This window comes from Drosophila hydei, unplaced genomic scaffold (genome assembly GCF_003285905.1).
Source record: "Drosophila hydei strain 15085-1641.00,03,60 unplaced genomic scaffold, DhydRS2 tig00008134-arrow-pilon, whole genome shotgun sequence".
NCBI classification, from domain to species: Eukaryota; Metazoa; Arthropoda; class Insecta; order Diptera; family Drosophilidae; genus Drosophila; species Drosophila hydei.
Window position 1 is genome coordinate 1,084,032 of NW_022045843.1, and position 22,605 is coordinate 1,106,636.

General features: G+C 42.4%; 4 protein-coding genes across 7 annotated transcripts in view; 1 reads left to right on the top strand and 3 right to left on the bottom strand.

Moving 5' to 3' along the window:
* LOC111593574 (BMP-binding endothelial regulator protein) overlaps nt 1-8,591 on the bottom strand; it is a 30,850-nt gene extending 22,259 nt beyond the window's left edge. The window contains exon 1 of one of the 2 annotated variants that reach the window (XM_023306436.2): nt 8,513-8,591. The gene's annotated coding sequence lies outside the window, so the exon portion shown is untranslated. Of the gene's footprint in view, nt 1-6,365; nt 7,168-8,512 lie in introns of those variants that run through there. The other variant, XM_023306435.2, reaches the window with a different exon arrangement.
* The window catches only part of LOC111593576 (probable peroxisomal acyl-coenzyme A oxidase 1), a 46,385-nt gene that overhangs the window by 22,586 nt on the left and 1,194 nt on the right, over nt 1-22,605 (top strand). The window contains exons 2-5 of one of the 3 annotated variants that reach the window (XM_023306440.2): nt 9,165-9,398; nt 21,565-21,727; nt 21,792-22,084; nt 22,142-22,547. In XM_023306440.2, the coding sequence (XP_023162208.2) occupies nt 9,299-9,398; nt 21,565-21,727; nt 21,792-22,084; nt 22,142-22,547 (962 nt within the window). In that variant the 5' untranslated portion in view covers nt 9,165-9,298. Of the gene's footprint in view, nt 1-9,164; nt 9,399-21,035; nt 21,233-21,564; nt 21,728-21,791; nt 22,085-22,141; nt 22,548-22,605 lie in introns of those variants that run through there. The other 2 variants (XM_023306439.2, XM_023306441.2) reach the window with 2 other exon arrangements.
* LOC111593578 (TM2 domain-containing protein CG10795) lies at nt 13,399-14,343 on the bottom strand. Its single transcript, XM_023306443.2, has 3 exons — nt 13,975-14,343; nt 13,703-13,905; nt 13,399-13,643 (listed from the first exon to the last, which is right to left on the bottom strand). Exons 1-3 carry the CDS (start codon nt 14,235-14,237, stop codon nt 13,558-13,560), a joined length of 552 nt encoding a protein of 183 aa, XP_023162211.2. The 5' UTR covers nt 14,238-14,343; the 3' UTR covers nt 13,399-13,557.
* Nucleotides 14,497-16,127, bottom strand: LOC111593577 (selenocysteine-specific elongation factor). Its single transcript, XM_023306442.2, has 2 exons — nt 15,846-16,127; nt 14,497-15,794 (listed from the first exon to the last, which is right to left on the bottom strand). Exons 1-2 carry the CDS (start codon nt 16,090-16,092, stop codon nt 14,497-14,499), a joined length of 1,545 nt encoding a protein of 514 aa, XP_023162210.2. The 5' UTR covers nt 16,093-16,127.

Sequence of the window (22,605 nt, forward strand, 5' to 3'; positions counted from 1 at the left end):
CTTTAAATTATTTAATCTATACTTCAAGCTTCTATACTTTTTTAAACATATAAAGCTGAAAGCCTTGCTGATCACTGCTTCAAATGAAACAGACCCCACACTCTATAACAGAAATGGGTTAACTGCCTGGTTTCACTTGTAATGGGTTCTTCTTTTCTAAAACTGCTGTAAAGATATATGACTACAATCGAGTACTGGATATCTACTAGCTAATCTGGCTAAGCTCAACTTGGAAAAGTTGTTTCAAATAGAAACCAGATGAAATGCAGCAAACGTCTCTTGGGAAACTCTCGAAGCTATTTGCTTTTGCCTGTTGGAGCTGCCATTAGTGGGCTAACAAATTATAATGATGAGACAATGATCAGATTATCAGATGCTGACCGACTGTAAAAATGTCTTAAACTTAGGCTCGAGAAGTCGCTTGTTGTTGTTGTTGATGTTGTTGAGGCTTTTAGTTGTTTCATTGGCAACTGTCGCGTTATTTATATGTAAATGTATTAATGGGCATTTATGTATTTCTTATGCAAAATTGATGAAACTTATAAAACTAAAACATCAAAATGGAAGCAAAATTTGTGATAATCATATGTTAATATCAAAGATGCTGTCGTTGCTGCTGTTGCTGCTTCAGCCATAAACATACTAAATTATGTATCTATGGGCGCATGACTATGCCCTATAAAAATATATATATATTTATCTACATATATGCATATATACGACTTAGTAAGCAGACAAATTTGATACATATTTTGGCTATATATTTAATATCTACATATATTGAACTGTCTGTCTGTCACGTGCTGAATATTGAGAGAAGTTACTAAAATAAGTTACTCATTGGTTGAGTAAAATAATTATTGTTATTAACAAATTTTTTGGCTGCAGTTGCTAATTTGACAAGTTGCCATGTATAGTAATCTAAATAATGTAAAGATCCGGGTTCGAACCAGGTGCGTCAAGTGATTCTATGCTAATCGGAATGCAAGTCAAAGTTAATAAAGTAAAATCTAAATCCTTCCCAGAATGATTTGCTAATTTGCTGATCCCCGCTTCTTAAATTGTTGAAAACTTATGTAACCATAAACTAAGCTTCAATTTAGCATCTACTGCATTCAGATAGAATTATTTCATACGCATACTTAAGGCATGTGTGGAAGCAAAGCCGGCTGCTTACTCTAGTCAAATCTAATCAAGCCTAAAGGCAAGGAGCTGACTTGAAACATTAACTAAACAAGTGACATTTAAGCTTCTGTTTCGAGCTTGATTAAACGCTATAATTACTTAGTTAGCTTCAATAACAATGAAGTAATTAATAAGTAATTAATAATGCCTAAAAAACTCACATATAATTTAGTATCAAAGGCTTTATCAAGCTCTAGTGTTCGTGCACTGCACACATACTCTATGGCGTGGGCACAGCGTAGCACGTAAAGCTTTTTAGATAAAAGTGCACCCATACAAGCACACTGTACCACACACACACATGCACACAGTCATTGGCTTCATGTCTATTGCGTTAAATGCAGCACGCCGCACAGTCTGCCACAAATTTTTTTTTTCTAGGGCTATTTATAGGCTTATCTAAAGCGACGGCGGAATTTTCATTGGCTTTTGCTATTGTTTTTGTAAATATTAATTAGTTTGTGTTTTTGATTGCAACAATCAAAACCAACAACAACAACAATAAAGGGGGGAATGCAAACAAATTGGTTCAGTTTTGCGTGTCATGGCGAAATTATCACCAGAATGCCGTGTGTGCTAAGTGTGTGTGTGTGGGAGTGTGAATGTACGTGTAAGTGTGTATGCCGTACATGACGCAGACAGCGTCTGAGTGGGGGCATGGTGAAATTGCAGTGCAGACGCAGATGCCGCCGCCGTCGTCGTGGTCGTTGTCGATAACCTGCGTGGATGACGCATGGCGGCTGTGCGTGTGTGAGAGAGTGTTTAGTTGAGGCATATAGACATATGGCGACAAAGCTGACGTCATTAGGCTGTTGTCGGCTGCGAGCTACCCCCAAAATATGCTGGTCTGCGTTTGCCGCTCGGAGACGACCAAATGGTGGCAACTGCCACTTGGCCCAGTTGCCTCAAACACTTGGCGGCTACAAACTAACAACTAACAGCTACAAGCTAGCAATTACAGTAAACAGCTCGAAGGCAATAGTCAGCAGTTGGCAGTCAACAGCTTCAGCTTCAGCTACCAGCCAGCAGCTACCAGCTGTGCAGCCATCCACAACAGCCACCACGTCCACGTCCACGTTCGCATCCCACGCAGTCAATTAAGAGCGCGCCTTTGGCTATTGGGTTACACACTTCAGCTTGCGCCTGGCCGTTGCCCGTCAGTCAGTCAGTCCGTTAGTCCGTTAGTCCGTCAGACAGCCAGTCAGGCATTCATTGGGCCATTCATTTGGGGTTTTTGTAGTCAGCATTTAAAATTATTTATTAGAAGCAACAGCTCCACCCGCCGACCCCGACGTGCTGCAGCTAGCTGGTCGAGCCGGGGCGTATCAAATGTTTTGCTACGCTGTGCACTGTTTTTGTTTTTATTTGTATGACTGTTGTTATTGTTGTTGCGGTTGTTTAGCTGAGGAGCTCTGTTGGCTTTGGCTTTGGCTTTGGCGTTGGCTCTCGTCTCTGGGTTTTGCCAGTCAAACGAGCCAAGCCGGCCCAGGCGAACGCGTTTCGTTGTCTGGCGCTTGCCGCTTGGCGACAGCAATTTACCTTTAAGCGAATGCGAAAGTATGCGTAAAAAAAGTAGTCAACAACAACAACAGCGACAACCACAAACAGCAACGACAACAAGAACAACACAATTACCCCAAGAGAGCGACTCGCAGAGTCTATAAATAAGCCAAAAGCTAAAAGAAGCGCCATAAATCATAGGAAGACACACGAGTGCCGAGTTATTATGCGATCATATTTTAATTGCCGGATTATTATTATGCTGAGGACTCGGCAATGCGGAGTCGTGTACGGTCAGCATGCCCAACACATACAGCGATACAGGCAATCCCAGTGCCATTCCGAGTCCGAGCTCCAGCTCGTCTGAGCAGCGACTGCAAACTAGACCAAAAGCAAACAAAACACCTGCAGACCGCCTGTCTCTGATCATGTCTATGCTGGGACAGGTGCGTGCACCGAAAAAATAACAACAACAAAAACAAGAAAGTACAATCAAATTTTGATTTGCCGGCGGCTGAATACACTGTACTTGAGATGGAACTTAGGGAATGGCCTGGTAAGCATATCGAGGCTTGACTGATACCAAACTGATTTGTATACTAAATATATTTATATATATTTATATAAAGTGTTCGTTACGCTTGATAATTGATAGAAAACTGTACCTAAATTGTATCAGTTAAACAGGATTTAACTCAATGTAAGGCAATAGCATCAGCCCTTTGGCTAAGTAGGCAATGCTACTCAGTAAAAATTAGTTTGATATCGTTTTATATTCACTGAGGAATACTATGAATAGTAAGCAATATATAATTTGCAGGCAATATATATATTTATATATCATTTTAATCTATCATACTAAACAGACCAATTTCTGTATCTAGTTTTAGCTACAAACATAAATTGGCTTAAAATTTTATACACATGAGCAAGCATCACTTTTTACTTTTAACTATTATATATTAAGCTTTACCCTCCTTAGACCTTCTTCATACTTATGAGCCATATTTAGGCAAATTGCAAATACTCCTTTCATTGTAAGTGTGTTAAAATCTGAAATGCAGTTGCAGTTGCAGTTGCAATGTTGCGCCTGCAACTGAGCAAACGAGTTGGGTTGTTGTATGAGTGTGCGTGTGTGTTGGCTAAACAGGTATGGTTGCATTTTTACCATAAAGCGAACAGCAACAGCAACAGCAACAATAAAAAGCAACACCTAGGCCCAGAGAGCCTGTCCAATTGTCGTTGTCGTCTAAGCTCGGCTGACTGTCATCCAACTCTGCCTACTGTCCAGGCAGCCAATGTGGCCTCCATATAATATATATATATACTATATATATATATACTTATAAAGAGTGTCTGTTCTGGCCAGATATGCCAGCAAATGTCTGCATTCATATTTACTCCATAAGCCATGCTAAACCCCCGCAGGCCACAGTATCCAGTACCCGATGTTGAGTCTGCAGTTCCCAGTTGCCAGTTCCCAGTCGCCAATCCACATACCAAGTCCCATCCCTCACTCTGCCCAGTTTTAAGATATTACTGGTAACTGCGTACGCAGTTATTACCAACATTTCTTTCAGTTTTTTTATTACATTTGTTTGTCTTGATGTCATTTTTCCCCCTTTTCCGTGCTGTAAGTCTCTGGTACTTTGTTGTCTTTAATGAATGCATTGTAATTCCTCAAGTTTTAGTGCAACATTTTAATAAAACTCGCGAGCAGCAGGAAATTGTTATCGTTTGCTTTTTCTTTTGTTATAAAATAAGTAACATATATTGGGTATTTAGTATTGAGTAGAGCTGAAGTAATTGCATTTGAAACGTGATCTTCGCGCACTAATGGGAGATATAGTTGTAGATAGCCAATATGTATATGGGGCATGCTAAATTTGACACATCGTTACTAATGAGATAAACAACATGATTCATGAGTCCGCTACCCATATACGTCTGTCAAACGAACAATACAGTGGAACTGTGATTGAGCTATCGCAATGAATACCTTGTAATTGTGAAATTCAAATGACAGATACCATCTATTAGCGAGGTATTTAGTCGGTTTGCGTAATAGCATGTACTAGTTGAATTAGTGTTGAATTATGGCTCTACTGCTATCAAATTCCTAGCGTGATAAAGTAGCTCTATAAACACTAACTATCAATTTGATTATGGTTCGTACCTTGCACCATGAGTAAACTGAATATTTAAGATTCACACTTGCCAAATTGTCTGAATCGTTTGAAACTGAATCAATTCCAAGATCTCTGCAGAAGATAAAAGGAATTCGCTCTAAGATCTGTTGTGCCATAAATTATATTAATAATATCGCTGAATCAGCATGAAGAAGCTGAAGCACACATGCTACTCACTCTCTCTCTCTCTCTCTCTCTCTCTCTCTAAGGTCTCAAAGGCCCGTTTTTTGTTCAATTTATATACTGAATTTGTTGTTAAGTAATCGTGGAAAATTAGGAAATTCCCACAGACAATTTGAATTTATGAAATAACATTTAGTTCCGTCAAATTTTCAATTAAAAACTATATTTTGATAGAATAGAACAATTAATTAGGTGCCTAACTTAGATTGACTTAAAGGCTTCAGCTTTTCTCAACTATGTCTATCGCCTTTCTATGCGATTTTCATAGACTTTGCTAATTGATTTTAATGTAATTTAGATTATTTAATGACTTTTGTAATACACACTCATCATCATTTGACTCTATATTACTTTATAGTCTCTTAATTTCTCTCATTGCTTGCTTCTAGTCTAACTTTGACACACTTAACTATTAAATATTATCAATCAGTGTGATATGAATTAATGATGTATGTGTAGTTAGGAAATACATATTTTACGATCGATATTTCCCAATGTGATTTTCATTCATAAATCTATTTAATTGTCATTTCATTGTTTCACTAGATCTAGATAGTGGCTTGAGTCTATACAAATTCTACACGTCTTCCACGTATCATTCAGAAACGTTCTCAACTTTACGCTTAACTGACTGCAAATGCGACAATTTGAACAGACCCTAAATGAGAAGAAAAAACCAACTCAACTGTAAATTTCCGCTTTATAAATTAGGTGTACAAAATGCTATGCAGATTTTTTAATTGCTTCAAGTAGGTAAAAGGCAAACATATGTTTGAGTGTTTGAATAATAATAAGTGCTGCTTTGATTCCAGCTCGATTCATTTCACATTTGAGTACACGACGTACATTCATAAAATTCTACAACTGACCGTAGAGTGGGGGCGCCAGCGGGTACAGGACGGGGACATTCTGAGATAGGCCGTTCGTGAGAGCAACCATCATAGGTAGTCAGAGAAACAATGTCTCCCCATCTATCTCTCTCTCTCTCTGTTGGTCTCTACTACGCTCCCGCCGTGTCTCTCGTAAAATGTGATAATAGTATTCAAACAATTAAACAATTTTCGCAAAATGTTGAAACAAGTAAAGAGGCGACGCAGCGGGTTGGAGAGCTGTGCGGGGCAGGGTGCACGCGGCGGGCAGATAGCAAAACGTTTATATGTTCTCATTATAATAAAACAAAATCGCGCACTACACGTACTTATTGTCAGGCAATAACAACAACAGCACAACAATAACAATAACAACAGAAAAGCAAAGCAGAGGAAAAAAAGATTAATTACAAAAGAAAAGTAAAGAAGTAAAGTTTACCCGTAGAATCGACTTCCAGCTGGCGGCGGGAGGCAATCGACTTGACTTTCAGCACAATTGCAGGAACGTAGACGAGGTGGCGGCGGCGGCGGCGATGACGGAGCTGGTGGAGACGGGCTGAAATTGGCGGCGGCGCAGGCAGAATCGAAAATTAATTATGCTTGACATGTTGCCGGACCGAGGAGCAGCAGCAGCAGCAGCCGGAGCAGTAGCGGGAAGAGGTGTCGGAGGATGTGATGGCGCTGCTGCTGGAGGCGGAGTCGTCGTTGTCTAGTAGTTGTTGCTCTTTTTCTGTTATTGTTGTCGATATGAATCGCATTTTTCAATTGCTTTGTGCGGCTGCTCAACAGCTCAACGGCTCAATAGCTCAACTGCTCAACACGTCTATCTACCAACGACTGGTTGGCTTCTATTTCTATTTCTATTTCAATTTCAATTTCAATTTCTTTTTTTTCAGTCGCACTTTTAATAACAAATTTTCTCAAATTTACCTCTCGCGGCTATTAATTAATAGCTAAGACGCCACGTGCCACATACACACACACCTGCGCACGCTCAAAAGTCAGTTCTGGAGGATGTGTTAAATGACAAATTACGCATACGCCACGTTGTGCCGCAGCTGAACTTGCGCCGCGCTGAACTGCGCTGAGCTGCGCTTAGCTTAGCTGCGCGCGCGGGCTAGTTAATTTATTGTCTATTGCTTGTTGTATTTGTTTATTGTTTTTGCCTTAACTCAAATGCAAATGCAATTTATGTAAAACGCAACGCTGGGCGCAGCGGCTGCAATTGCCAATTGCGCGCCAATTTGTTCTTGTGTTTATTTTGTTTTGCTTTGAGGCTTGTTTCAAGCGTATTTCAAAACAAATTTCGCTCACTAAATGCTGCACATTTTATATTTATATTATATTTGTTTTCGTTTTGTTTTTGTTTTTAATATTTAACAATATTATAATATACACACATCAAAAACACGCGATAACAAAGCTCGGCTCAAGCTGTTGCAAGGCAGCGCGGGGGGTAGAGTTCTCTTAATGTCTCTGTCTCTTTTTCTCTCTCTCTCTCTATCTGTCCCTGTCTTTCTCTTTCTCTCAATATTTATATGATAATTATTGTGTTTTATTTTGTTTTGGATTTTTTCTTTGATAATTCAATTGAATTTCATATAAATTTTCCTTTCATCAAATGATCGACGTGCGCGCGTAATTTTTCAACAACTTGGAAACAGTTTTCCTGGCTGCGCAGGCAGTTTTCTTAGCTCAGCAGCAGACGGCTTCGGCGCTTTTCTCCGCAATTCTTTGACCGTTCGCCGGCGCTGTTAAACGAGAACTGAACGCACGAATCGCAGGCGAACCACAAACGGCCAACGACTGCGACGAGAGCACCAGCAAAAGCAACGACACGAGCCGACAAACGAGTCGTGCACGAAGTGCGCCTTCTTATTATTGTTGCTATTGCTGTTGTTGTTGTTGTTGTTGTTGTTGCTGTTGTTATTGTTGTTGTTAACAGCAGCCGTCGCTACGGATTGGTTTTTCCTCTGTTTTGGGGGCTCGAACCGTTAACTAGCGCCAGGCAATTGGCTTGGGGTCAAGTTGAACTATAGATGCCATAGAAACAGCGAGTTTTAGGCTCTGTGCCTTACTATTAATATCATATTTTGTCTGAATATTATTATAATTTAGATACAACGTTGTACGGCAAATAGAGAAAATCATTTTTAAGCAAGGCTTTTTTTATTTTCGAAGGCAATTGCAAATAAAGACAAACATCAAATTATTCTTTGATAAAAAGTAAATTTAAAAACGTAAATTTATTAAATCAATTTTTAACTCAACATTTTATATTTCCTTTTCCTCCGAATATTTTTTATATCAGCTAAAAAACTTTTCAAAGGGCTTTTCTTTTTTTAGTTTTAATAAGTTTAAATGAGCTCAAACAATACTTTCGAGTTGTTATATAAAAAAAGCAGACACATTAAAAATGTATCTTACACATCAAGCCCTGCCATTGGAATAAATTCCTTAGATGTTGGCATGGATGCTGCCTTAAATTAAATCTAGCAACTAGTTAATATCTTCTACTATAGCTCTTATTTGCACACCCAGTATACATTTCAAAATGAGACGAATAATCCTTAACAGGCACTTAACTTGTTTATAGATCGCCTCTCGAATACCCTTCGAATTGTATCACAGATTTCGGGTCGTAAGTTTCGTAACTGACTTTCTATACTGTCCTAAATTACTCTGTCGTGAACTGCTTTTATAGCAGTTCTATGTGAGATTCAATATATATTATTTACAGTTTCAAAACATATTTATTATAGATTATTTACAACAATTATTGCTTCAATATTTACTTTAGAGAACGTTTAAAATTTCCATTAGCTAGTTAAGTAAGTGCCTAATCAGCGTCAATTTTTTTCACAGCTCAAACATGTTTCAGCTTTTGATGCCTTTCAATAATATAATATCTTTGCTTAAATGGAATTTCTGTTCTTTGGTTATTTCAGCCATTCGACATTGGCTGAATTTGTTTTCCTTTTTCGGTAACTTATCAAAGTCCGTTGCGTTGATTTGGTGTTGCTCGAATTGCTTGCTTGAAATTTTTTGGTGCTGCAATCAGCAATTGAAATATAATTTTCAGCATTCCAACAGAGTGCACGATGTGAAATGAACACCTTGTTGAACAGGTGCTACGGCATACAGGTGAATGGCTGGCTCATTTGACAGCCCTCGCTATGCCTGCCCGCCCTCCTCAAACACTGCTGGCTAATAATGTTATCTCTATGCTCAATTTCAGACGCTTCCCGGAATTCTGCGCTGCAAATTAGAGTTTGTCAACTGGCATTTTAATATGCCTCGAGCACTGTTCTGTTTGCTCTGATATTGCAATTGCCAAAGGAAATACCATTCGGAATACCTAACCCAATAATCATGCGCTGCGGCGGCATCACTTTTATGAATGGAACGCGAAATATGCAAGGCCAATTGAAGTTCGCCCAACTATATAGAGATATCTCCGTGATCCACAAAGGTAAGTTTCAATAAACTAGGTTGAGGAACTGACGCCAGCGAAATTGTTTGCATAAAAAATGGAAAAATTTATCACGCAAATTACCAAGAAATCACACTGATTTACGTATTTCTGCTGGATTAGAATGCGCTATAAACTACAGTGTGCTTTATGACACAAGTTTTCCGTTTTTATCAGTTTTTGTTATTAATGAAATGTTGCCTTACGCTTTGCTAAAGAAATAAAAGCAGAATATATGGGCATTTAGTATGCGTGAGGTGAGAATTATCTCAGTTTTTTAATATTCATCCGTACATTGAAATCAGATTTATGAACAAATAGTCTTAAGGAATGTAGCACATCTTTAAGCATTAAATTCTTGAAAATTGTAGTTTAAAGTGCAAAAAACTGTTAAGTGGAAAACTTTTTAATTCGTTTTAAAATCAAATTTGAAATAGCTTTTAAAAGAATGGAAATTCCCAGATAGGATTGATTGGAATTAGGAAAATAAAGAAATGTCAGCTAGGACTGATGGACTTTATATAAAAAGAAGGCAATATAAAGCCTTTTTTCAACTAGAGAGAACATATATAGGAATATACGAATATATAGGCATTGCTTAAGCACATATATAGGAATATTTTAGGATAATGGCTGGCAACTTCTCTACTTTTAGTATAACTTCATAGAAGTTTGTGAATATACATTTCTTACATATGCTCTAGCCAAAGCCAACTCAACAGACATAAAGTCAAATTTCACTGCCATTGGAATTAAGTCATTAAAATAAATCATATTTCATATGGTTAAAAGAAGAAGAAATGTCTGCAACATTTCCACCTTGAATTGACCCAAACAAATTGCAAATGCCATTTACAAGGCATAGACATTTGGAATCATGCATTAACTACAACAACACAAGCATTACAACAACAACAACAGCAGCAGCAACAGCAACAGCAACATGAACAGCAGCAGCAAAAACAGCTGCATTTTACAGTTAAATACAGCAACTAGCACTTAGCCGCACTTGTTCAAAAGCCACAAATCTTTTATGGCATTTGTTTCAAATGCGATAATAACACTTAAGTTGGTAAATTGTTGGCTTAAACGCAAATTAAAGACAACTTTTGACTAGATAGAGCTGAGCAGGCGTTGAAGCGGGCAGTGCGAGCACATGGGGGAAGGCAGGCAGGTGTTTTTCTTTTTTTTTTTACCTGGTATAATTTATACTTAGCCAAACGCCAAATCAAATTGGTAAGCATTTGACATTTATGCTGAGAGCTGAGAGCCGAAGCTGGAGCTGAAGCTGGAGCTGGGGCTGAGGAAAAGCGCATTCAACGTAATCAAATGCCATGGAAAATGCAGTCACTAGGCAGGTGGGCGGAGGGGGCAGCAAGAGATGATTTATGCACTCATTGTATAAGATTAGCTAGACATAGGCATGGACCCGGCCAGGTCGAGTAAAGCAAGGAAAAACTTTGCGCAGTTATCACGAATGTTGTTAGCCTCAACAGTTGCCAGTTGCCGTGTTGCCACGTTGCCACGTTGCCATGCTGCGAATCGAAGTTGGTTTCGGTTTTCGTTTTCCCAGGCGCACATTTTGTCACAAGAGGCTGACTTTATTTATGAGAACTTGCAACCAGCTAACAATTTGCAAATGCCGCTGCCTCGCATGCATGCAACCGCAGCAACCGGCTCACAACTTACAGCGTACCGCTCACGGGCCGCAGCTGGCATCATGTGGCAGACCCTGACGCAGTCTATGATTTACTTTTGTAAATTCAATAATTGCGCTTCATTAAATTACTTATATTTGTATAGAGTTAACTGTTATTGTAAACAACTTTAAAAGCAATTGGGCATAAACGTCATTGCCAGCAGCAGCGAGAAGGCTAGTTGGGGTTTGGGGCCTAGAGGGAAAGCGTTTGGACCCACAATTTTCCACGCCACTTGAGCGTAATTAGCCGTTGAGCTTCTAAGCGCTGTGCAAATAGCACAAGTAGCGCAATACCAGCCTCTCTCTACCTGCCAGCCACCTTTGCCACGCCTACCTTGGCTTGGCGACTGTCGTGGTTGCGACCACATGGAGCTATGCTCTCCCATCTGTGGCCTGCAAGTCTGGCGTCTATATATAAAAAGTTCTCGATTCTATTTTGATAACTGCAAATATTTGCAATTAGCCATTATTTGCCATACTTTACGTAGTATCTGCCGGTGTCTGTGGGCTTAGCGATTTGTGTTTTGTATTTTTAACTGTTTTAATGCCTCACCTGAGCTGTAGCCTAATTCCAAACAAAACAGATACGGAACACCCACTAAATAGCATTGTAACTCATAGTTCGCAGCTCGAACTGCGTAGCTCTTTGGGCATTTTCCATGAGGTCGCAACCACGTGCGTTGTAGACAGCCAAAAAGAAGTAAATCTGGAGTGTGCTCGACTAGTAGATACCTTAAAAGAAAGGTGGATTAAGTAAATAAAGCATGTCAATATTTATCAATCTTGAGCATTGCTCTAGAGTTATTCTAAAGAAACGAAACCTTCTGAATCCATATTTGCCAATATAAACTAAGTTCATAGTATCAATATGGTAATTGGAGCAGTTATTAATGAGTGATAAACTATTTGAAATTAACTCTGGGTGTTATATTGTATATAAGGACGATAGACGTCGGTTGATCCAGAGATGGTTAGACTATAAAGTGAGGCGTGAAAAGCTGACTGAATAAAGATAAGATAGCGAATTAAGCAAAAGAGAAAGATGATCATCGACTCAGCTTTACAGACTGTGCCTATAACATGCAACAAATAAATACTATGGCCTATTAAGCTATTTGCCTTTACAGGGTATCCATAAAAGAAAGCCACAAACAAGCTGCTCAAATTTCTAATGGCCATCGGCAAAGTTCATTTGCCTGCAGTTGAGCAGCAGAACAGTTGAACAGCTTAGCTAGAAGTAAGCGATACCATTATTGGGATTGGGACAGCACTTGACATAACAAACAGGCAGCCACTAGCTGGCTAGCTGGCTAGCTACTCCTATTCCTATTCATTCAGTTGAACTGCTGGCTAAGTAGCGCCAACTGTGGCTGTCTGCTTGTCAGACGGAGATCAAAGCGTCGCGTTGTTTACACAGGCGGCAAAAGTCGCATGCTGTAATTACATAGATGTGTGTGCGACGACAACAACAATACAAGCAGCAACAACAAGGACAACATATATGAAGAGTCTTGCAACTGGCTGACAGCTTGGCTAATTGAAACTGGACACACGCTGAGACGCAGACAGCAGCGGTTGGAGGCAAACATAATGGCATCAGGAGAAAGGAGACAGAGCGAGGAGTGTGGGCGTGGCTGGGTAAACAACAATATAACTACTAATGTAGACAAGCAAACATATAAGTCAGCCAGCCACAGACAAAGCCGCAGCCACAGAGCGTATGAGCAATATGCTACAGTTGAACAAGCAGTGACTCGCAAACTGTTTGCTGTGCATGTTTTGCATGCGATGCGATGCGATGTGCTTTATTTATTGCTTTTTGACTTTCATCGTGAAGTCGCGAATCTGCCTTTAATTGAGTGCCTAATTAAAAGGCATTGAATTACACGCGACCCCAAACATTGGCCATGGCAATTAAATCGAACAAGCGACGCATTTTCTGCCTTGTTTTTGTTGTTTTCTTCATTTCGTGCCGTTGTCGATGCAATGTTGCTGATTATTTCGGAAATGCCAATCAGATGAAAGGCCCACAGAATGTGCAAAGCACACAGCATACAGCATGTGCAATCGCAATCGCAATTCGCATGCCCCCCTTTACGAGGCCCCTATCTCATCTGCGTTGATTACCGTCTGCATGGAGTCTGCGTCAGCGTGTCGACCAACACAATCCAGATACAGCTCTGACCGAACTGAGCAAATATTCAAGTTACAGAAAAACTACAAGTAGGCCCAATTATCCACTGAGCGTCGCTCCCACCTGGAGCCTGATCTAAACCTTAAGTTCTTCGTCATTTTTGGCAACAATTTGTTTAGGTTTATATACATTTGTGTCTTTACAATAGTTAACTTATATATAACAAATCTTTGAGCTAACAATCTAAATTTATAACTACAATTAGTAATAGGTTTCAACAGTCGTTGCTTAGTATTTAGTCTGATCTCTAGCAGTGCCCAATTGACTTACTGCTGCATGCAATAGAGCTGATTGCAATAACGGTACGTCGTATTATCGCTACGCACAATGCTTATGCCCGCTCCATAGTAAGCTAAAACGGAATTAAGCGGTTCAATTAAATGGCTAGCAGTCTATAATCTGTATGCATACGTATGACATAGGCCGATCCATCAGCAGGTCCAACCACCTGTAGCGCTATCAATATGATGTCTATCAATTGACCAAGAAACATGCCGCCGAGTGTGCATAATTTCAGGAGTCCTATGCCCGGATAGCCCAAGTAGAAACGATCCACACCGAACATGCCCAGGAACACGGAAAGCAGCAATGTTGTGTCCAAGTGATAGCCATTGCTACAAATAGCAAAGTAAACAAAAATCTGTAGCTGGCACACCATACAAGGGGCAACGATCCACACTTACGTCCACTTGCAGGGCATCTCGCGTGTAAACGTAGAGTTGCCCGTTTCGGTGCAGTTGATATCGACGGCTGCTATACACCAGACACGTGCACGATTCTGTTTTGTACAGCCACGTAGCTGTTGAGTCTTTGGATCGATGTGATTCTTGGCGGGATCGGGACACATAAACTGTCCCATTAGCAGCTCGTTGCAGTCCACAGTTACGGGTTCCGTTTGCGACACATAGGTGACCAGTAGCAGAAGCAACGCCACGTACCACAACATTTTCTGATTATATTATAACGGTATATACACTTTGCCGTGATTACTTAGCAAATTATGCTTAGGCATCTGCATGAACTTTGTTTTGTTTTGTTTGTGTGTCGTCTTCTTCTTGTGTTCCTACATTGCGGTGGTCCGTCGATAACTATACAGTGCTGTAAAATGATCAAAACTGTCTGCAAAAATATGCGACAGATGGCGCCAACGCAAAACCCGCCAAAACTGAATTTTTTATTGATTGAAATTGTAAAATACATATAGTTTATTGAAACAGGCCCGCCTGTTTATTGAAAACATATTTCTTGCAATTTAATAGCACGCGCACTTCTTTCGCCTGCTCCGACTTGAGCTGCTCTACCGTGGCACTTGACATTCCATCCCTAAATACGATGCACACTTTGGAAGTCTGTCCAAATGTGCGTTCGATGCAACCCGCCTCGCCCGTAGACAGCTGCACGCGCTTGCCCACATACATGTCGCGGTTGGCTTCCTTCTTGAAGAGATTCTGTACAATTATTTCGTTCGAGCTCACCACGCGCTGTATGCTGCCCTCCTTCTGCTTGCGCTTGAATACGCGCAGCTGGGGCAGCACTTCACTCTGGTAGTTAACACAGTGCGTCTGCCAGGCGATGCGACCCCAAAAGGCGAGTCGACAGCTGTTGCTGTGCACATTCATATCCAGCTTAGAGGCAATCAGCGTAGATCCCAAAGTAGTCAGCACTGGCGTCTCAAACTGCAGCAGAGCAAAGAGACCATCGTTAGGCGTCGCCTCCGCTGGCAGCACTTCCTCTACATACGCATATTCCCTGCTGCAGTCAAATTCGGAGCAGGCAACGGCATTCTCATCGTGGAATAGCGTCAGGTTAGCCATGACTGTGTCGTGGCCCACGGTGATGTGCAGCTTGCTTCTGGAGCGGATTGCCTGCTTGTAATACCGTATGAGCTGAACCTTCACGCACACCGCATAAACAGGGCGCAGGTAACTCGGTTGGGCAATGATGCCACGCTCCATCAGTTTGGCATTGAACTGGGTGACGCAGAGGCCAATGCGATCGCCAGTGCTGGCTTTATCCACCGGCTGACGGAATCTCTGAATGGATTTAACTTTGCGCTTCTCACCCAGCAGCGGTATCTCCACAGTTTCATTGATGGACACCTGGCCCTGCAGCAGGGTGCCCGTGCAGACGGTGCCCTGGCCCTTGATGGCAAAACAGTGATCCACATACATGAGCAGCGGTGCATCTATGTTGCGCTGCGGCACATGGTTAGCAACGCGAAGACCTGCACGCAGCTCTTCTATATTTGTGCCCTCTAAGGCAGAGACAGCAAAGATGTCCACCTGGTCGCCATACGTGGTGTCTGAGAGCGTCTTCCTTAGCCTATTTTTAAGCTTTTCCAGCTTGGAGGCACGCTGTTCTGCTGGTAGTGCATCAATCTTGTTGATGACTACCAACAGCTTCTTCTCCAGCAGTTCCCCAATGACCAAACACTCTGCCGTCTGTGTCTGCATTCCCTTCTGTGCATCCACCACAAGCAGCATCAGATCAATGATTTGGGCACCTGCAAGCTATTCTATGAACTAATGTTTTGCTGCCGCACTCCTTCACTCACCTCCAATGATGGTACGTATGAGGGACGCGTGTCCTGGGCAATCAACGAAAGTCAATTGCAGCTGCTGCCCATCGGGCTGATCCAAGACGAGGGCGCTGAAGCCCAAGTCGAGTGTGATGCCACGTTCCACGGACTGCGGGCTCTTATCAAAGGCCGCCGTGCTGGAGATGGAGCTCAGTGCCCGGGCCAAAGTGGTTTTGCCGCTGTCCACATGGCCCAAAAGTCCAACATTGAAATTTCTTGCCATTGTTTACAAATATGGAGGGCGCACACACGTCACAACCGTCACGCCGTTAGTTAAACTATCGATAAGTTCTTAATTACTAATAAAGACGATAGATGGCGGCTGTAATCAAACAGTTAATAATACGAAATAAAAAAGAGAAACATGCATATTTATAACCTGTTACTTCCAGGCTTGATCAGCACTGAAATGGTACTTTTTTTTTTTTTTTTTTTTTTTTTTTTTTTTTTTCGTTTTTATTTCTTTATTTTGTTGCAGCTTATTGTCTTAGACTCTATAGCGCATTTAGCTCTAAACCTTAACTAATGGGAGGGCAGATATGCCAATTATTCTGCACTTGTAGCTACTATCTTAATTAGTTCTAATATTGTCTAGAGGATGCAATCTCTTCAGTCTTCGCCTATTGTTGTTTATAGCCAGGTTGCTTGCGAGATGGTTAGGATGCGCTGCAAGTCTGTCCGCGTATCTTGAACTGTGTCGCCCAATGAGTTCAGCAACTGTGGGAATTGCTAAATCCCTATGTAAGACTGAGTTTCTTACAAACCAGCTGGCTCCAGTCCATCTGCGTAGTGCTTTATTCTGCAGGGTCTGAATTTTGTTCCTTGTAGTCTTCGCCGAGGAGCCCCATAGAGAGATACCATATACGAAGGTTGGGACAACTATTGCCTTGTAGATGGCGGCCTTGCTGCTGTAAGACAACTTGCTTGAAGCTCTCAGCATCCAGTCGAGGGTTTTTAGCTTGCTTTTGCATTTTGAGGTTACTTGACTTATGTGCGCTTTAAAAGTCAGCCTTCTGTCAAGAGTGATACCAAGGTACTTTACTTTTGAGGCTTTGGGAATAGTGGGCCCCAATGCAACGCTTGGGCAATCTCCTCTTCTAGTGGCGAAGGTAGTATGTACAGACTTTTGTGCATTAATGGTGATACACCACCGTTTTGCCCAGCGTCCGAAAGAGTCCAGATATTTTTGTAGTGAGTCTGAAGCTTCTTGCGCAGATACGTGACGTGATAAGATGGCGGTGTCATCTGCATAGGTCGCTATGAGTACTGCATCTGTACTTCCTATATTTGGCTCGGGAGTTGGCATATCTCCTGTGAATAAAGTATAAAGTGTTGGGCCTAGAACACTACCCTGTGGTACTCCAGCCATAATTGGTCTAGTCAAGGATACTGTTTGCCCCCTTGACACTTGGAAGGTTCTTCCAATAAGGTATGAGGATAGCAACGCGAAAAATGGGGCTGGAAGGGTGGTCCTCACTTTCTGCAGCAGTCCCAGGTGCCAAACTCGATCAAACGCCTGTTTGATGTCTAAAAAGACGGCAGAGCAGTACATCTTTTCTTCAAAGGCTCCAAGGATATGGTGCACAACTCTGTGAACCTGTTCCGGTGTTCCATGCTGTCTCCTGAAGCCAAACTGATGGTTTGGAATGGCCTCCTGGCGTCCCAGATGTGTCAGTACTCGTTCCAGAAATATTCTTTCGAATATTTTGGAGAGTACTGGCAACAGGCTAATTGGTCTGTACGACTCAATTTCTCCCACGGGTTTGCCAGGCTTAGGAATCATCACAATCACGGCGCGCTTCCAGCAGGCTGGAAAGTGCCGGATGCGGAGCATGGCGTTGTACACCATAGTTATGTAGTCTATGGTGGAGTCAGGCAGTGCTCTAAGGACTCTGCCGTTTATTAGATCATATCCAGGGGATTTTTTTGCCTTCACTCTTCTGATGTGTTCAAGAACCTCTTCTTTTGTACATCCAGTTATCTGGTCTTCAGCTGGGAGGGGCGAGAGAACGATGTCTTCTGTTGCTTCGATTTCTGAGGCCTCTGCGGTAATCACCGGCGTGAATTGGTCTTGAAGGTGGTTTGCAAAAGCCTCAGCTTGAGCTTCGTCTCCAATGTGCCAGGAACCAGAAATGCTCCGAATGGGATGACGTCGTATTGGCTGCCGTTTGAGCTTTCTTGTAAATTTCCATAATTGAAACTCTGCGTCAGTGGGCGATTCAGCTCGTACCAGCGCATCGCTGATACACCTCTTTTGAAGCAGGGCGAGAGCAGCTTTAAGATGCCTCGTGGCTTCGTTGTACATGGATTTGGCATCAGGCGTGCGTAATCTTAACCAGCGTCTCCTGGCCCATCTTTTGTGTATTAGTAGGTGTTGGGCCTCCAAGGTGAGGGGGATGTTGTACGGAGACTGTTGTCTTGTTTGGCAAGATGGTGGGGCGGCTTGGTGCGCAGCTTTGACTATTTCTTCCTGCAGTTTGTTTGCTGCGTAGTCCACGTCTTCAGGAGTGTTAAGTTCCATTTCTATGTGCAAAGAGTAATGGAGCTCGCGCCTAAAGACTCCTAAATCTGATCCTGCTGGCAGTAGTTGTTTCCTAATGGGCAAGGGCTGTGGCTGCGCGTGGATTGTGACTATTAGTGGCAGGTGGTCAGAGGATAGGTCCAAGGATTCTTCAATGGTCAATTGCCGGTCACAGATGCCTTTGTAGACAGCGAAGTCGATTGCCGAGGGCCTGTGTCCATTAATTGGGTAACGGGTGGGGGCTCCAGTCGCCAATATGCTGAATTGTAAGTTTTGAATCGCCTCAAATATGACTTCTCCGCGACGATTCGCACTATTGCTTCCCCAAAATGGGTGCCATCCATTCCAGTCGCCGCCGATGAGGGTCTTATTCAACCTTTGGCCTAGAACCTGTTCCATGTGATGATCACACAGACCAGTGTTTGGCGGAAGATAAATTGACGCAACTTCGATCGCTCCAATAGACGTAGGCAGGGTGATGGCTGAGACCTGCATTGTTGCGTTGCAAATTGGCAGTAAAGGTGTATGCGGTATTGTTGCTCGTATGAGGATTGAGGATCCACCAAAGCAGTTTGCTCCTTCACCATGAGCCTGATAGTGTTCGTATCCGAAAATTTGTGTAGTGGGGCACTCATGAGTTTCTGTTATTAACATTATATCTATGTTTTCTTGTGAGAGAAACGCAGCCAGTTCCTGAGTCTTGTTTCTCAGGCCATTGGCGTTCCAGATACCCACACGTAAAGCCATTATTTGTAGGCAAGCTTGGTTATGATGGCCATTAAACTGTTTAGCATGGTTGCTTGTTGGGATTGTACTTCTCGCATCGCTTTGAGCTCGGCATTAATTGCGTCAAACTGACGTTGTTGTTGCTGAAGCATTTCAGTGAACAAAGTGTCACTTGTGGTATTCTTATTTGACGGTCCACCTCTAGCGGCCTGTGCGTAAGAAACACCACTAATAGGCGTTGCAAAGCTCGTGGCTTGGGTAATGCTCCGGGGCCTTGTAATTTCGGAAGCAGTACTCGGACCCGTAGACGGTGTTTGTGTGGGACTCCTTTTTTGTGCTGGGGATTGCAATTTGCGCAACCGCTTGTATACTTGGCAGCCCTTATAGTTGGCTGGGTGCTGTAACTCACAGTGCACACAAGTTGGTGCCTGGTCCTTTTCGCGGGTGCAGTCTTTGGATGCGTGTTTCCCGGCGCAACGCACACATCTGGGAGCTTTGTGGCAGTAGCGTTGTGTGTGTCCAAATTCTTGACAGCGATGGCATTGTGTCAGGTCGTTGTATCTTCTTGGCAGTTCCACTGTGCAGCGTTGCCTGCAGACAACTCGAATGTCCAAAATTTCTTTGTTGTTGGGGGCCTGAGCCACGTCAACAAAAAATATATTTAGCGGTGTTTTGTCCATACGGCTCAGTGGGTTGTGCACATTTGTAATTGTGTGGCCTTTGGTTTCCAATTCCTTTTTAATTAGTGTTGTATCAGTGCTGGAGTGAAGCCCTTTGAACACGACTCTATATGGTTTGTCCTCCTTAAGCTGGTAGCAGTGGAACTCCAATTCCAGCTTAGTAAAGTGGTCTATAACTCTGCGATAGTCCTCACTGCATTGGGTTAATACACCTATGTTATTCTTCTTTGGCTTAATTACGTATGATTTAGCATCAATTACTTTATCTATTATCTGTTGAAGTAGGGCCACAGACTTGATGTTTGGACACCATATGGGGGGCGGACGAGGTTTCGGAGTAGTTTGCTGGTCGGTCAATACTGGGGCTTCTGGAGCTACAGGTGATTCGCTGTAGTCTTCATCTTCTTCTACGAGCAGTGAAAATCGATTTTCTGATATTAATGCTGCATTGCTGGTGCTTGGTTCGTCGAAGATGAGCCTTTTCTTGATGGTTTTTGGTGAATTTGGCTGTTTACGTTTCGTGTTTTTGTTGTTAGTGATGCCTTGCACGGAGGCGATATCTATTTTTGAGTTTATTGGCATGATGGAGGCTTGCCTATTTGCCATCACAACGTTAAGCTGGGCTTGCATTTCTGCATTTACCTTTACAGCTGTAGCGAGGTTATTGACATTAGATGTCATCGCGGATTGTGCTTTTGAGTGCAGGCGCACTCGCGCCAAGCGACGAAATTTCGTAAATTGCAATTAAAGCAATTGAGTTACGCGGAAGCAAGCGATAAGAAAACGCTGCGTGTGCGGTTTTTGTTGCTGTTGCGTTGAAGAATGCACCGCAAAGTTCTATTTTTAGAACTCTGCAGCAGTAGAGCTTAAGCGAAGGCTGTTCGAATTCACGTCTTTACAGGTCGAACGACTGATCGCGATGAAATGGTACTTGAAAATCCATACATGTCGAGCGTTCGCTATGCTAAAGTCGTTAAAGTCTCTTTGATTCTCTACTCTATACTCTCTTTTTTGCACTCACTTTTCACTTGCAACTCTAATGGAATTTCGTATGCGACTTTTTTACAAAGAGAGCGACTGAAAAGTAAAGCGAGACTATCTCAATGCACGAGTTCTTTGCGAACTCCAAATACAAAGTCGTAGAAGAGTTGTATCAAGCAACAAGTGAGAGGCATAAATATAAGTATGAGACGTTACATTTAAACTGAGCTCGATTCGTTGTGTTCAGTTCTGATCGACAGCTGCTGCAGAGCGGTCGCAACTTGAAGGAAAGTAAAAAGTTGAATTTGTTGCAAAAATGTCTGCAAAATCTGTTATACCCAAAACAGTAAATCATGATTTGCAAAAGGAACGCGATGGTGCCAGCTTTAGCAGTGAAGAGTTTGCCAGCTGGTGGGCGGGCGGAACAGAGAAACTTGAATTTAGCAGAAGTGTCCGTAAGTTCTCAATATATATATTCAACATTGTTTCTTCTTCTTCTTGTAAGTGCAAACATTTTTTTATTTCTATTATTAATTAATAATCCATTAAAGAAATTAAATCAAGTTTCGCTGAAGCTGCACCATTTGACAATCGCATTCTGTGTCCACAAAGATAATACCTCATACAATTGCGTTATACTTAAGTCTATTCTTCACGCTTGCAGCCTTTGGCTTTGAATAATTTGAGTGAGTTGTGTGTTCTTAGAAGTTCATATAGTTCATATTTGAAGATTTATTTTAACTAAGAATATGTTGCTGATAAATTTTTTCATTTTTCTCTCTTTCAGGCGAGTATATGTACAAGGATTTCGACTACGATGAGAGCCAGCAGCTTTATTACAAGTCCCATGAGGATATGTGCGAATTCGCCGTTCGATCTAGCATAAACGTGGCGAAAAAGCTGCGACAGCTGCAAGCGCAGCGAAATCCTGGCGGAACCGAGTATTGGCCGTGAGTGAATATCGTTTCCTTATTCAGATTTCACTTATTAAAGCTGCCCTTTGGAATGCATCAGCACTCTCTTTGACGAACCGGACCTATGGGGCTTGCACCTGGCTGGCAATCCCTTCAACGTGATGTACATGGTCGTGGTGGATGCTCTAAAGACGCAGAGCACCCCCGAGCAGTACAAAGAGTTTGGTAAGCGCGTGGAGCGCTTTGAAGTAACCGCTACCTATGCACAGACGGAGCTGGGACATAGCAGCCATCTACGTGGCCTGGAGACGCGCGCCGACTACGATCGGGACACGGATGAGTTTGTGTTGAATACGCCCTCCATTACAGCCTACAAGTGGTGGCCAGGCGGATGTGAGTAGTGCGTAATCCTTTTGACACACTTTTAATCATGATTTCCTTCCTTTCCAGTGGGTCAGTGCTCCAACCATGCGATAGTCATGGCGCAGCTGTACATTGATCGAGAGCATAAGGGACTTCATATGTTCTACGTTCAAGTGCGAGAGGAGGGCACTCACGAACCACGGCCAGGCGTGCACATTGGCGAGCTGGGCAAGAAGATGGGCTACCTGGGCGTCAATAATGGCTTTTTGGGCCTGAAGAACGTGCGCATTCCACGCACTCGGATGCTCATGCGCCATGCCCAGGTGAATCGTGATGGCAGCTACGTGAAGAGTCCAGTTGACGCCCTGACTTACTTTGCAATGCTTTCCACACGATGCATCGTGACACGTAACTCGGCTGTTGCACTGGCTACAGCAGCTACCATTGCGACACGATTCTCGGCCGTGCGTCGCCAGTCGCCCATTGATGACAGGTGCCAAGCTCCGTACTTGATCTGCTGGCATAAATAACTGAAGAAATTCCAATATTCC

Coding starts and splice junctions, on each gene's coding strand:
- LOC111593578 (XM_023306443.2), bottom strand. CDS start 14,237: ATGTTGTGGTACGTGGCGTTGCTTCTGCTACTGGTCACCTATGTGTCG. Junction 13,906..13,974: donor GAGATGCCCTGCAAGTGGAC/GTAAGTGTGGAT, acceptor TGCTATTTGTAG/CAATGGCTATCACTTGGACA. Junction 13,644..13,702: donor TGGATCGGCCTATGTCATAC/GTATGCATACAG, acceptor ATTCCGTTTTAG/CTTACTATGGAGCGGGCATA.
- LOC111593577 (XM_023306442.2), bottom strand. CDS start 16,092: ATGGCAAGAAATTTCAATGTTGGACTTTTGGGCCATGTGGACAGCGGC. Junction 15,795..15,845: donor CATACGTACCATCATTGGAG/GTGAGTGAAGGA, acceptor AATAGCTTGCAG/GTGCCCAAATCATTGATCTG.